This window comes from Callithrix jacchus, chromosome 4, assembly GCF_049354715.1.
Source record: "Callithrix jacchus isolate 240 chromosome 4, calJac240_pri, whole genome shotgun sequence".
Classification (NCBI taxonomy): Eukaryota; Metazoa; Chordata; class Mammalia; order Primates; family Cebidae; genus Callithrix; species Callithrix jacchus.
In genome coordinates this window covers 170094902-170110683 of record NC_133505.1, presented here as the reverse complement: position 1 = coordinate 170110683, position 15782 = coordinate 170094902, and the positions used below count along the sequence as shown (strand labels likewise).

At 38.0% G+C, this 15782-nt stretch overlaps 1 protein-coding gene across 11 annotated transcripts in view; it reads right to left on the bottom strand.

Annotated features, from left to right (window-relative positions):
- Nucleotides 1-15782, bottom strand: part of QKI (QKI, KH domain containing RNA binding) — a 160233-nt gene that overhangs the window by 9145 nt on the left and 135306 nt on the right. For 7 of the 11 annotated variants that reach the window (XR_013534672.1, XM_035297118.3, XM_035297120.3 and 4 more), the window contains 2 exons: nt 2541-2628; nt 925-1224 (listed from right to left, as the gene is read on the bottom strand). Coding sequence is in view for 10 of the 11 variants with exons in the window: in XM_035297118.3 (XP_035153009.1) it covers nt 925-1224; nt 2541-2628 (388 nt within the window). In the remaining variant the exon portion in view is untranslated. The remainder of the gene's footprint in view (nt 1-924; nt 1225-2540; nt 2629-15782) is intronic. The other 4 variants (XM_035297119.3, XM_035297122.3, XM_078370438.1 and 1 more) reach the window with 1 other exon arrangement.

The window sequence follows — 15782 nt, the reverse complement described above, 5'->3', positions numbered from 1 at the left end:
GTCTTTTTCAAGCACACCACTTTTTGTTCATGTAAAACCAAGCGTTTATATTATGATTTTAATTTGTGCCTTAAGTGAGATTCTGAATTCAGTGATTTGGTATTTATTTAACGATTTCACACGGTACTACTGAAATTAAGAGTTCTCTCTCATGTTCAATATGACTAGGACTTCAAAAGACAAGAAACGAAAAATCTTAAGAATGAAACTACAGTCATGCACTGCATAACAACATCTGGTCAATGATGGACCACATATAGTGGTCCCATAAGATTATAATGGCTATACCACACAGCCTAAGTATGTAGTAAACTCTATCATCTATGTCTGTGAAAGTACACTCTATGATGTACACCAAATGATGAAATTGCCTGACAAGGCAATTCTTAGAATGTATTCCCATTGTTAAGCGATGCATGACTCTATTTACCTGGTCCCTTTCATATTTTAAGTGATCACAAATATTACAAAACACATACAATAATATGGATTTTATAAAGATCTCAAAATACTTTAAAATGGAAGTCTAAACTTTTTCCAACAACTACATAACTCTGTGAGACAAATAAATCTAAGTTTGAGAAATGGAGCTGATGGAGGTGACAGGCCAATGGCGTGGGACCTAAAACTCAGAATGGCATCAGTAATGTCAAATGTAAAAAGTATCTGTTAAAATGTACACAACAGATTTACCCAACCAAACTGAACCTGAGTTACCAAAGTAGATCTGAATAAATTTAAGGTGCAATTATTTCAAAGGGGAACCCTTATGAGAGGCTGAAATAAAACAAAATGTAGTTTTCAGTCTTTCCTAATGGAAAGTTGTCTTGCCTCTCCAAAACTGATAAAATCATTTCAAAATCTGGGGGAGCAAAAATATTTATAAAGAAGAATGCTGTTAAGCCCATGGGGAGAAGAACTTACCTAATACACCACTAGGTTCAATAGGATACTCAAGGATTGATGTAGCTGGTGCCAATGTGTAAGGATACTCATAGGGTGTATAGATTAAGCCAGCTTCGGGCCCTGGAGGAACTATTGCAGCAGTTGGGTGAGGAGTTCCGTTTGGCATGACAGCGGTCTGTATTTGTCTGATCAAAGGCATTATGGTAGGGCCAGCTGGCGTAGGAGTACGCAGGGCAGCTGGTGGGAGAACCGGCGCAGGCCCAGTAATAATCCTTGGAGCAGCCTGGGCTGTTGCTGCAAGAGAAAAGGCAAGGGCTGCTACAGTAAGCAAGGAAATTTAGAAAGAAGTGTAGAGACAGCAGTATAAAATATGGGAAAATGAGAGGGGAGTAGGAAAAAGAAAGGAAAAAGCAGGAAAGAAGAAAAATAAAAGGAAATCATTAGTACATGCGCTGATCACACAAATGCCAAAGCACACCAATCAAATGCAAACAGCTTTCCCTTTCCCAATGTGATTAAGAATGTGCAAAAATTAAAAAGCCATTGTAAAAAAAAATGAATGACACCATTAAATAGGTTATATTTAGTTCATATACTTGATATATCTATGTTTTTAAGATTTCTTAAGACTAAAGTACATGCAAAAGCACAATGAAACACTTGCATTAACAGATGTTAAAAAATAATTTGTAACGAGAGTCCACAGAAACACAGTTTTGGTATATTTCTATCTAAAGTACAGCTTTGGTTTCAAAGTAAAGTAAGAATAATTTTTTATTGCATTAAGTTAGCCAAGTAATCACTAGGCATATATGTAATTTTCCGGCATCTGTAGGAACTAACGTTATAGAAAATATTAACAAGCTCTATTTCTAAATTTCTATTAACGATATACTCATATTTTCATGAGTAAATCAATAGAAACAATTTGTAAAGTAACTACATTTAAACCCACTAAGTTGCCTGCACTTTGGAAAGCTGGCTAGAACTTTAAAATTTTATGTGTTCTACATAATCAGTAATTAAACACGGTGTGTTCATATAAATGACATGTATGAACCTTAAATTGTTTCAAAATATAATTTCACATTACTTCATTTTAAACATAAAAAAGCTATCCTCTTATGGCTTATAAAAACATGCAGATACATATAAAAGCAAAAATAGGACTGAAAAAGGATCACCCACTGATCTCTGTGAACTCACATATGAAATCAACAGGGAAAAATACTGGAGGGCAAACATGCAAGCAAAGTGAAAGGACAGAACTCAACAGAGGGCCATTTCATTCAGATACACTTCAAATTCACCTTTTTAAATAGGCTTTCAAAATTTTGTCTTTTGCATAAACTGAACAAGATAAGCTGGAAGCTTTACATCTGTAGTTAACCAAATAGAAACTTTCTTAAACTCTTGAATTTAGAGATTGAGATTTCATTAAAAAAAAATCAAGAGTGTCCTCAATTCATGAAAGCATTAAAAATAGGATTGTCAGTCCCATATCAAGTGACAGAATTACTTTAACTGTTCACTTTGTATAAACTGTTCTTGTGTTGTGCTGCCAAAAAGGAAAAAAGTTTGTAGACAAAACAACGGAGACAGAGGTAACCCTGGGCCTCAGGGTTCATTCTTACGTGATTTAATGTTGGCATCTCTGTAGGTGCCATTCAGAATTGCAAGCTCCATCAGCTGCATTTTCTTCAGGCTGTCTTCTCCTTCTGCCTACACATGGAAAACACACGAGATAAAAGCATTTGAGACTGTCCACAAATATAACAGCTGCATCTACAAATAAGCCTTAAAGTTAAGTATCATATAACTATAGTCACCCATTTCAAGAGGAGAAAAATGATCAGGAACCAAAAGGTGCTAACACAAAGAAGCCTGTTTCCTCAGTGATGGCATGTTGATATTCAGGATATTGATCTATTTGAAAAATTTCTATGTCAGCTACACCAATTTATTAAAGTTCTCCTAGAAAGCTTTGCTTTTAAACAGAAATGAATGAAAATATAAGACCAAATATAGCGTATTCTCTTCCGCATCTATCATTTTAAAATTATTTTTGTTAATCTTATTTCGTTTAGATACAGGGTCTTGCTCTGTTACCCAGGCTGGAGTACACTGGCATGATCCTAGCTTACTGCCACTGAATTCCTAGGTTCAAGAGATCCTTTCACTGCAGCCTCCCAAGTAGCCTGGACTAGAGGCATGTGCCACTATGCCTGGCTAATTTTTTGCAGAGACAAGGTAGTTTTACAGCCCAGGCTGGTCTCGAACTCCTGGCTTAAAGTGAGCCTCCTGTCTCAGTCTCCCAAAGTGCGAAGATTACAAGTGTGAGCCACTGTACCCGGTCAGCATCTATCATTTTGCTGAATATTCCAAAACTCAGATGTGTTCATTAAACACACACACACACACACACACACACACACACACACAATTTTAAACACCTAAGATTTGATTGTAGAATTCTTCAAAACAGGAAAATTCAGTGAAATTATAAGAAGTTCTAAAAATTGTGTACTTAGCTCTCTTATGCCACCATCCCTGTCTCCTCTTTCAATCTAGTTGGCAAGTGCTATCAATGCTACAGCAATCTATCTTTAGGGTCACCATATTGTTCAAAGCAGGAAACATTTAAAATCAAAAAGGGGCACTAACGATAACCATGCTACAAATGTAAATCAGGAGAGTCTTTATTCATCAAAATGTTTGGCCCTCCCATTTACCTTGTCCCACTCTTTCCATTTACTGTTCTAGTCATTTTTGGCACAGCAACCAAACTACTAAAACATGTTGCTAATGGTGTCTGTTTTTCCAATCGATCTATACACAAAGATCAGATTAAGTGCCCAAATCACAATTTTCATCATGTTTCTTAACATTCTCATGTCTCAAACACTTTCACGGTTTCTTATTATCTAAAAACATAAAAGACTTCACTTCAACTGCCTATGATCTCTGGCCCCAAAATATATTCTCAAGTTAAGTCCATTAACCTAGTACTTTTCACACGTATGTAATATCGTAAGTCAAATCAGACTGCTCTCCACCACTCATTTCTGTGCACACTCCCACTTCCTCCATCCTTAAATGCTCCCTTGTGTACTGTTCTGCCCCTCTCTCTTTCCAAATCTTACTTATCCCCATCCCCTAAAGACTAATTTAAATACATTCAACCTAAATACTACCTTCCTTTTCCAAAGGCCATCCCTAGATTACAGTAGATCCTCACTAATGTGGTCAGTATGTTCTTTAAAACTAACTTTAAGTCAAACAATGGACAGCAGGTCCTCAAATAATGCATTGCTCTCAACATCCTTTCATTTTAACACTGAGGGGAAAAAAGTTTTCTTTATACTCATTTTGTTTAAAGTTGTTATCTACAAGAACCTACTGACAAGGTTAATTGTTTCTACTTCAAATTATAGTCTGTTGCCTATTACCACTCCCAAAGTAAGATGCATGAGAATAGAGCTTATTTCTTTGTTACCACTGCCTAAACCCTGTGTTCCTACAGCCACCCCCAAGTTATTTGCTAGAACTTTCAAGTGACTGGTATGAGACGTCTTTATTTCCAAATCCCAAATGTCTAAGTCCACCATAAACTTTAGCCACAGCAAAATAAAGCAGGTCTACCTACCGAAGTCTGTGTAGAGATAGAACTAAGTGCCCTCTACTTTTATCTATTATTTAATCTTAATAACTTTACATGACTCTGTGATATTTACAATGAAAGTAATCCAATAAAACAATTTCTGATATAGTTTTGTTCCTCTCTGATTCATAAAAGGGGAAGGACAACCAGGACACATGACAAGCTTCTCAGTGCTCCTTTCTATCAAAGCTGTACACAAAATTCCATTTTTGGCATCACAACAGTGAATGGTGTACTATAATAACAGAACTGCTAAGTGAGCTTTTAGTAAATCACAAGAATTAAAGAAAAATATGTGAAACATAAAAGACAATGTTTTATATGCTACTGCCAAATTTTTAAAAACCTACTTTGCAGCAGATTACAGATACTAGATACTTGCATGCCTACGGAATTTGAATCCTATCAATGTGTATAAAGATGAACAAAAAAATAAGTATGATCTTTGAAAGACATAGAAATCATTTGTTAAAAACAAAAATAAGCTACCCTTGGAAGAGAAGAATTAAATCCATTATAATAAAACTTCTTAAACTTATTTGCTAAAACTAGTCATCTGAAAGTTAAAACTTATTGCAAGTTGTTTCGAATTTGATATATAAAAATGAAATACCAAAGTATTATAAATTATACTCTAAATTAAAAAAAAAAAAAAGAAAGAAAAAGAAGGGCAGTAGGTTTACTTCCAGTCATCTACCATAGTGAGAAAGAAGTGATACAAGTTTGAAAATATAAGTAAGTAAGTGGACAAATTTAATTCCATCAAGGAGGAAATAAAGATGAAAGAAGTGTTTCCTGCAGAAGGAACAGGTGCTTAAAAACATGTTTGCACTGAACTAGTCCTTTTGGATAACAAAATAACTATTCATTATCTGGCAATAGAGTGCCAAACATGGGAGAAAGCCACAGAGAAAAACTATGGAAGAAATGTGTGCGCACACCACTGTGTGCACATTTGTGTAATTTGCAGGGTGCAGGATAATGAAAACAGAGGAGAAATCCCCCTAAGAGAATAAAAATAAGAGCAGCATAGGCTTCATGAGGAGATACTGGTGTAGTCTGCCATATGGTGTTGCTGGAGGTGATGGTATATTACACCAGAGCACAGCCACATTATCGCAGGGCACACTAATAGCTCCCAGAGAAGCACAGGATTTAGTAAGCCAGAGCTAGAATTTGATCCTAGGTGGTCTCAGTCCAGGATGGGCTTCACCCTCAAGTCCTGACCACTCTATTCACAGAAGATGATCCTATGTGTCTTAAGAGACAACAGGGTTCATTATAGAATTACTTTCACATCGAACTGGTTATTTCAACCTTACTGTCCTGGTTTTGACAATGAGCTTTGGCAGCATGTACCTGCCTAAAACACTGTTGAAAATGTATGTCACCTCTTTTTCAAATATAAGAAAACTAAGTTTCTTCTATAGTCCAGAGGCTCTAGAACTTCTATGAGCCAGTCTTCAGACCAGTTTATCTGACCTCTTTTTTCTCAAAAATAACAACTGATCAAACAGGGCATCCTGAAGTTTTACATGCCAACTCCAGATAGTTCACAAAGTACCCTGTAGAACCTTAATCAGGAATGAGTGCTCCTACAGAGACAGAACACTGACTTTCACATTTGTAACATGAGTCATTAAAATCATATTTTGTAATACTGAATTCCAGTGATTATCTGGAATCTTGTAACTTCTGATTTCCTAAGTACTTGCCCTATATTGGAGAATCATTTTTAAAAATGGAAGCAAAATTCACATGCAGTGGACTCCCAAGATCTTAAGGGCAATAACCAATCAGGATTTTTAAAAAAGTTTTTGTGGGCACACAATAGGTGTATGTATTTATAAGGTACATGTGATATTTTGATACAGGCATACAATGCATGTTAATCACATCAGGGTAAGTGGGGTATCCATCACCTAAAGCATTTACCATATCTTTGTATTATAAACAATCCAATTACACTTATTTTTAAATGTACGATAAATTATTGTTGACTGCAGTCACCCTGTTGTGCTATCAAACACTGTATCTTATTCATCCTAACTATATTATTGTACCCATCAATCATTCCAACCACCCTTCCAACTACTCTTCCCAGCCTCTGGTAACCATCACTCTACACTCTATCTCCATGAGTTCAACTGTCTTAATTTTTTTAGCTCCCACAAAAAAGTAAGAACATGTGAAGATTCTCTTTCAGTGCCTGGCTTATTTCACTTAACATAATGACCTCCAGTTTCATCCATGCTGTTGCAAATGACAGGCTCTTATTATTTTTCATGGCTAAATAGTGCTTCACTGAAGACACAGGACATTTCCGCAAATCCAGAAAGTCTCCTCGTACTTGAAGCCCTACATCCATCTGATTCAACCTGTCTCAACCAGATGTTCAAATAATGAAGGCATAATCTTTTGTCTTCAATTTCTTTCCCTCATAACAGCTGTCATACTCATCCATATTGCTGCATGTAGTTCATTTAATGGCTGAGCAGTGTGTTATTTACCTCTTCTGCTACAGACATTTGATTGTTTCCACTTTTTTGATAGGTGAACACAGCCACTCTGAAAATTCTCATACAAGGCTTGTTTGTGAATAAGTTTTCATTTATCTTGGATAAATACTTATGAGTAGAGTCACTGAGTCACAGGGCAGATGAATATTGCCCTTGTATTCGTACGGAAACAAACGTATATTTCCAAATCATTAAAACTGCGTCAACTAAAAAAATAATTTGAACCACCGCCTATCACAAAGGCCCAAACTCTCCGGCATTCAGAACATTGAATAATTTATATGAGCAACCCTGCTTGTACATGTTTTGCTTTAGTCAAAGTCATCTGTCCGCAATCCCCCCAGAGTGAACCTGGTACTTTCCTCTCCAAGGCTCCTATTAGAAGCATCTTATGTGTTTCTCAATAATACAAGTCATTGTCTTCTTCCAGAGTGCAGGCTTTTCTAAGCACTCTCTCTAAGCACATATGGGTCTTACTTTCATAAATTAATGGTGCTTATTTTTGGGGTGATCAATCATATATAGCCATGTACTATCTCAGTTTCTCTTTTTGATGTTTTTAAACTTCTCATGAATTGATTCCATAAATTCACCAATAACCAATAAACCCACGCTCTTTGTAGCCACCAAAGCCTTGCAAAAATGAATGTGCTCAACATAGTCTTAAAAATGAATTACTTTTCTAGAAATTTGAAATAATGGATAGAAAAGGTTTTCCAAACAAAAAAATAGATGACTAATTTACTTACAGTATAACAAATAGCAGAGAAACAATGAAGAGTGACCACATTTTATAAAGAATTTTGATGCCAATTACCACCTTGATCTGGTCTGACGGCATTGGCAAACAGAAGGTGCCAAATAACTTGATTAACTTAATTTAAATAAAGCGGTTTTCAAGAGGGAAGTGACAAAAAAAAAAAAAAAAAAATTTGTCTTTAAAGCTTCACTCTGCTAGTTTGTGGATGAACTGCTGGGGGCTTCAGCATGTTTACTGAGATGGGTCATGAGCTTTAATACAGTCCAGGCAACAGAAGAGGATGAACTGTACTGGGGTAGAGATCAAACCAATCAAGGGATGAGTAGAGTTACGATAATCTGCCAGGGCCTGATGATCAGTTGGATATACAGGGTAAGGGAAAAGGAGAAATTAAACCATGTTGTTTAGGTTCTTGAATTAAGCAATAAAGCAGATGGTGGCTCTGGGTAATGAGATGATAAAAGTTGAGGAATATGGAATCAGAAGTTCTCTTTTGAAAGGTTACATCTGAAATATTTATCTTAAACACCTAACTGGAGATGTCAAGTAGATAGCTGAATATTAATCTGGTCGGTCAATTTATTCCAACTTATCCTATAGAGCTGGTAGAAAAATATGCTTTCACATTATTTTCTAAATTTTTCTCCAAGATGATGTGGCAGTTACTAAGCTCCAAACTGACCTGCCATATGCTTTCCAATGCTTAATGCAGGGCTCTACAACTGCTACTACTTTGCCAGCTGGTTTTCTGTGAGGTTCTCATAACCGAGGCATGCTGTGGGTGGTTAAAGAGGCCGACCCTGAAGAGCTGGATGAGGGAAGAGAGATGTTCTCCTTCCTGTGTGTGCTCCTTTCAGCTACACACTTGCCAGAGGCAGCTGTCTCCTGGCTCCATGCTTCTTTCCCAGCACCTCTAGATACAGCCTCACTATGCAGCCCCTTCCCTCCATGCACACCAGAAGCAGCCAGCCAGGGTCCTCTCCTCTGAGTTCCTGAGGTTCCTGCATTAGCCAAGTGGCACAAAGTCAGGGAACAGAGTCTTGGTTCCATCATTACAGTTTCTTATCCTTATATTCCAGCCCTGAGGTAAAAGGTGCTTCTTGCAGTTCCTAAATCTGTATTACAGCCTGTAGCCTTTTTCAGTTCTCAACTTCTGTTCAACCAAACAACAACTTTCCACAGCTAAAGCAAGGTAGACAGAAAGTGAGGCACTTTAACCAGAAAAGGTTAAAACACCCGAAACACGATGCCCTGCCTCCATTAAAACTGTATAAAACTAAAAGAGATTTTTACCTTAAGACAGTATGTTCTGCCTCTCTTCAACAAGGTAAAAACAGATTCATTTAAAAGCAGTAATAATCTCAGAAAAACAAAAGCCAAGTCTCAATAATTTATTAAGTACTTATTTCTTCCAATGCTAAATACAGGGTGAAACAATTTGTGATTCTATTAATAGTAAGCTTAAGAGGCATGATAAACTTCTGAAAGATTTATATGTTTCACAACTCAGGCTGCATACTAGCATTAGAGCCACATCAGTTTATAGATTTAAAAAGAGACCTCCAAAGTTGATTGTTATTTTAGATGGATATTATTAGATTACATGGTTGGGCTAGAAGGTGGGACATATAAATACCAATTGGGAGTTTAAGAGATCCTTGTTCTATAAGAAAAGATAAATAGGAACCTGCACCAGGCATGGTGGCTGACTCCGGTAATCCCAGCACTTTGGGAGGCTGAAGTGGGTGGATCACTTGAGGTCAGGAGTTCAAGACTTGCCTGACCAACATGGTGAAACCCCATCTCTACTAAAAATACAAAAGTAGCCAGGCATGGTGGTGCATGCCTATAATCCTAGCTACTTGGGAGGCTGAGGCAGGAGAATCACTTGAACCCAGGAGGCAGAGGTTGCAGTGAGCCGAGATCTCGCCATTGCACTCCAGCCTAGGCAACAAGAGCGAAACTCCGTCTCAAAAGAAAAAAAAAAGGAACCTGAAAATGATGACTATCTAAAAATCTCTTAGTTTTGAGAGATGAGACAAGCAAAAACTAAGAAAAGTATACCCACTGTGGTGGTAGTGGTGGGGAGGGGGCTTAGAGGCTGGGTGAACCTGTAAGATGTCCTGATGATTGCTTGACAAAAAGTTCTGAGAGTGAAAATATATTAAACTCATATATACTCAGAATGAGCTTTCAGATAGAAAGGCAAAGTAAGTTCAATGAAGTGTAACTGGTACTATGATGGGAGTTTGCACAGGGTGCAGTGGAAGACCACATGAAAAGGCATGGGGAAACAATCACAAACAGCTTTAAGGATCTTATGATAACTACAGATTACTTCTCTAGAAAACACGAATATGCAGCTGAAACCTTCAATAATATGGGCTTGAACTGTGCAGGTCCATTTTTATATGGACGTTTTTCTGCCTCTGCCAGCCCTGAAACAGCAAGACCAACCCCTCCTCCTACTCTGCTTACTCAGTATGAAGATGAAGATAAAGAATTTTATGATAATCTACTACCTGAATAGTAAATATATTTTCTCTTCCTTATGATTTTCTTAATAACATTTTCTTTTCTGTAGCTTGTTGTAAGAATACAGTATATAATATAAGTAACATAGAAAATATGTGTTCATTGACTATTATCAGTAATGCTTCTAGTCAATAGCCAGCTACATTTTTGGAAAGTCAAAATTATGCATGGATTTTCAACTGCAAATGTGGGTGGTTCCCCTAACCCCTACTATGTTCAAGAGTCAACTGTTTAAGCAAAAAATATTGCATACAATTTCAGGGAGTTACTGTGAGTATGAAACTTCCTCATGAAGATCTGTGATGAAACTGTTAATTCACTCCAATTGCTCTTGCAAGACTTTCAAGGTAATGCTGTATAATGTATTCATCACAGTAATGAAGTACTTTTCAAAGTGCTTCTGACTTTTCAAAGCAAATGCTTTTCACCAGGAGATATTCATGAGATTTCCAAGCTACCGAGCACAATCTTGACAACCTCAAAGAAGAATAGAGGTAGAAAACTACCTGGTATTTAAAGTGACTTTAAATCACGACGGCTAGTTTCACTTATACCCAAACTATTTTCAGATGTAGTCATGGTGGTATAACACCAGAGGAGGTAATTCGTTTTGGTTGCTGCCTGTCTTATTTTACTTTGTTGTTTCAAAGCAAAATAAGTTGTTTCATCAGATGTCTATAATGAAATCTTCAACACAAATTACTAAAATCTTGGACCTCAGAGTAGGCTAAGCTAGAATAAAGTAAGGTAAGAAAAAAGGATAGGCTTCAACCTACGACTTGTGACTGGTACCTGAAGTGGGAGAAGTCTTGTGGAACTGGAGCCCTCAATCTGTGGGACCTAATGCTATCTTCTCCAGGTAAATAGTGTCAGAACAGGACTGAATTAGAGGACACCCACACCTGGTGTCTGCTGAGGAGTCAGAATCGACTGGCTGCTGTCAGTGGGGAGAGATCCCTACAAATTTTGATGACAGAAGTACTCGGTGTTGTGAGAGTATAGCAGGAGAAACTGATTTTGTGTTTTCCTATATCCTTACACATACAGATATGCAAGCACTGATATTTTTCTAAGAGATGAGTTTTCTTGAGAAGAAATGGAATCAGGAATCAATGAATTAGATGACAACATTCACACTGGCTGGCCATTACTGGTTAAAATTTGATCCATACCCCAGTCCTCCAACATAAGCAACTCTTTGTTGGGGTGGCTGGTGCTTTAGATATTTTGTACAAATATTTAAGAAACAGTTTGTTAGTGGTGAAAAAAAGGCAACTGGTCTGGTACCAGAGTTAGAAGTAATTTGACTCTGGATTTGCCCTGTTATAACTTGGTTTCATAATAATTGCTATATAGCTTTCCCTGAAATCTTTGATTACTGAAATCCCTATAGGAAAAAGTAGCTTTGTTACTGTGTGCTATTATTTTAATGTCCCCTCCAAAACGCATGTTGAAACTTAATCCTCAATGTGGCAGGTAACTGGATCATGAGGGAAGAGCCCTCATGAATAGATCAGTCCCTTAATGAATTAATGGATTATTACAGGAGGAGGACTGGTAGCTTCATAAGAGGAGTAAGACAGACCTGGGCGAACACATTAGCTCACGTACCTCCTCACCATGTGGTGTCTGTGCTGCCTGAGGACACTGCAGAGTCCCTATCACAAGAAGGTTCTCACCAGATGCTGCCTTTTGACCTTGGACTCCCCAGCCTCTATAACTAAGAAATAAATTCATTTCTTTATTAATTACCCAGTTTCAGGTATTGTTATAAGGACAGAAATCAAACTAAGACACTGTGAGTTTGAAACTCTCCTAATTTCTCATGAAAGAACTTTTAATGGATTTGACTGCATGGTATTAGGAGCATACCTCTTCACTTATTAAAGAACAGATTTCATAGTTTGACTGTGAAACGTATACAATTGAATTCCTGGTATATATAATGTTAAAAAATATTTGTTTAACAAATTAAACAGATACTTAAAACACCTGTTAAAACAGTAATGTGTTCGGTTATAAAATAAGGTAATTTTTTCTTTAAGAGGGAGAATAACAAAGTGAAACATTACTACTATTGCATATTAATATTTGTTCATTTAAAAACCACAGACAAGTAAAGAACACCATGCAGTATGTTTTTTGTCTTTATTTTTTGAGGAGGGGGTTTTAATTTTTTTTTTTGAGACAGATTCTCACTGTGTCACCCAGGCTGGAGTGTAGTGCCATTATCATGGCTCACTGCAACCTCTGCCTCCTGGGGTCAAATGACTCTTGCGCCTCAGTCTCCTCAGTAGCTGGAATTACAGGCAGGCGCCACCATGCCCAACTAACTTTTTATATTTTTAGCAGAGATGGGAATTCACTATGTTGCCCAGGCTGGTCTCAAACTCCTGGCCTCAAGAGATCCACCCGCCTAAGCCTCCCAAAGTGATGGGATTACAGGCATGAGACAACACACCCAGTGTAGTGTTTTCAGGAAGTAATTTTATTAGCTACTGCTCTTTTACTGAGTCTTAAGTTATTCACAGCACTGGCATACAGTTTAAGTGCAGCGCACTTTATCCCAGACATTTCTCCAAGTCTTTTCCTACCCTTTCCTGTCCACTTCCCGCATATCCCCTTCAGGACTTAGGAGGAAAATGAAACACTGGCTGTGCTGAAATTTTGTCATTAACAACCTCAAGTCCACCCGCCCTCAACCTCTCTGACTTCTCCTCCCACACTTTCTCTGGTCAAATCTTCTAAACTCTTCTGGGTTGTCTCCTCCTGCTAAGGTGTAGGGGACCCTCTCCTTATGTGCCTGCCTTCTCAGATTTCTCATGAGCAATTATGACTTCTCATGAACTATACCATGTCCAGTCTATCCTTTCAATTGACAATGAAACGTAATCAAGCTTTCCCACCCTTAAAAACAAACAAACAAACAAAACACAGACTGCTGATCTCTCTTCAAGCTCCTCACATCCCAATGACAGTGCATCTCCAGATGCTTCTTTAGTTAACTCCAAATTTAGATTCACCCCTATCCAACACCACTCCTTCACAACACTTCTCATCACAGTCAGGAGCAATCTTTACAAAACCACACCACACTGGTGATGCAGAGTGTTTGTCTTTCTTCACCTTAGAAAGACACTTCTGACACTGCCTATCATGTCTTGCTATCTAACATCACTCCCTCCGCCTGGCTCCACTTCACTCTCGTGGTTTTGCTCCTACATTTCCTTTGCACTTTCTGGCTCCAACACTCAGCCATTACACGATGTTCTGACACAATGCCTCAAAATCAGTCTGATATGGTTTGGCTCTGTGTCCCCACTCAAATGTCATCTTGAATTGTAATAATTCCCACATGTCAAGGGTGGGCTCAGGAGGATATAACTGAATCACAGCGGGTGGGGGGTGGTCCCCCCAGGCTGTTCTGATAGTGAGGAGTCCTCATGAGATCTGATGGTTGTATAAGGGGCCTCCCACTTCGAACTGCACTGAACTCTCTTTCCTGCCATCCTGTGAAGAGGTGCCTTTCGCTGTGGTTGTAGTTTCCTGAGGCCTCCCCAGCCATGTGGAATAAATTACCCAGTCAGCAACCATAGTCTCTAATTTCAGTTAAGTACACCACTATCCATCCAGTTATACAAGTTTCACCCAGTTCTAACTCAACTCTCACTCTCCAGGACTTCTTTCACACATCCACTGTGGCCTGTTCAGATGTTCTCTCACCTCGAAGCCAGAGTGATCTTGACAAAATTAAAATAAATCTGGCTCACTTCTTCTAACAACTCTTCAGTACTGCTCAGTGCTCCTCAGATAAGATCAAGATCCTTAAGCATGCAAAGTCTACTCACTGGGTGCCACACATGCCTTCTTTCAGTTCCCTACCAAATTAGCTGTGTTCTCTTACAATCTTTTCTTTTCTTGAGACAGTCTCACTCTGTTGCCTAGGCTGAACTGCAGTGGCATAATCTCAGCTCACTGCGACCTCTGCTTTCCAGGTTCAAGCGATTCTCCTGGCTCAGCTTTCCGAGTAGCTGGGATTACAAGCTCATGGCACCACACCTGGCTAATTTTTATATTTTTAGTAGAGACAGGGTTTCACTATGTAGGTCAGGCTAGTCTCGAACGCCTGACCTTGTGATCTGCCTGCCTCAGCTTCCCAAAGTGCTGGGATTACAGGTGTGAGCCACCGCTCCAGGCTCTCTCACCATCTTTAAAAAAAAAAAAAAAAAACCTTTATTTCCATAATTTAAATACCACTATATTTACCTGTTTAAAGTGTAAAACTCTATATTTTCGGTATGCTTATGTATGTGTGTGACCATCACACATATGTAGATTAATTAATTTAGAAGAGAACAATCTAATGAGATGTTAAAAAAAATGAAGCACAAAGGGTAAGTGACTTGAGGAAGATTTTACATGAATGTGTTTTTAGGTTCCATTATTATTATGAAAAGCAAGGAATGAGTGCTTTATTAAAGGGCTAGTTGACATTCAATCATTAATTCAACAAATGCTTACTGGTCACTTTCTATGTATGTGCAAGGCAGTGAGGGAGAGATACTAAGATGAAACAGACTTCATGCATGTCGCTGAAACGCCCAGTCAGGAGCAAGGTGATAAACAAAACAAAAATTCAATTCTAATAATTCTGTACTACTAACATAGACAATGCATTCTACTATAATATCAGTACAGAATATATTATCATGGAGGTCTTTCTGGATATTGCCAAAATACACTACATAAACAAACAGTGTTCTAAGAACTGTGAGTTATTTAATACGTGTGCATGCAAGTGTTAAAGAGCAATGACATGAGACAAAGCTGGAAAGGTAGGCACACGTTAGATGAAGATAAGCTATGAATACCATGCATTTTTACCATGGAGTGTTAGAAAGCCAAAGAAAACCTAAAACATGGAGTGTGATGACATTTCTGCATATTAAAAAGACAGTTCTGGTAGAAAATGGAGAGGAGGGAGTACCCCAGGTAACAGACCTATTCCATCTGTGACAAGAGAAAAGATATGTATGATTCGGAGGTAGAATCAGACAGAATTTGGTGATGATATAGATGGGAAGAAGTCAGGGCAGGAGAGAAAGAGGTGAAAGAAAGATGGATGAGTCCTAGGCAAGAAGTATCATTCTACAGAGAAAACAAGGTTAGAATTGCTATACAGGGAGGGCAAGGAAGAATGTGATTTTAGTTTTCAAAATATCATGTATGAGATGCCTATGTGACATCCAGATGGAGGTGTTAAACGGCTGGTTGATTTGGAATTCCAGATTAGAAGCACACTGAAGAATAATCACTACTGCAGTGGGAACTGGAGGCATGGGTTCAGATGAGACTGTCCAGGAGGAACAAATTAGAAATGAGATACTTTAATTCTACTGAG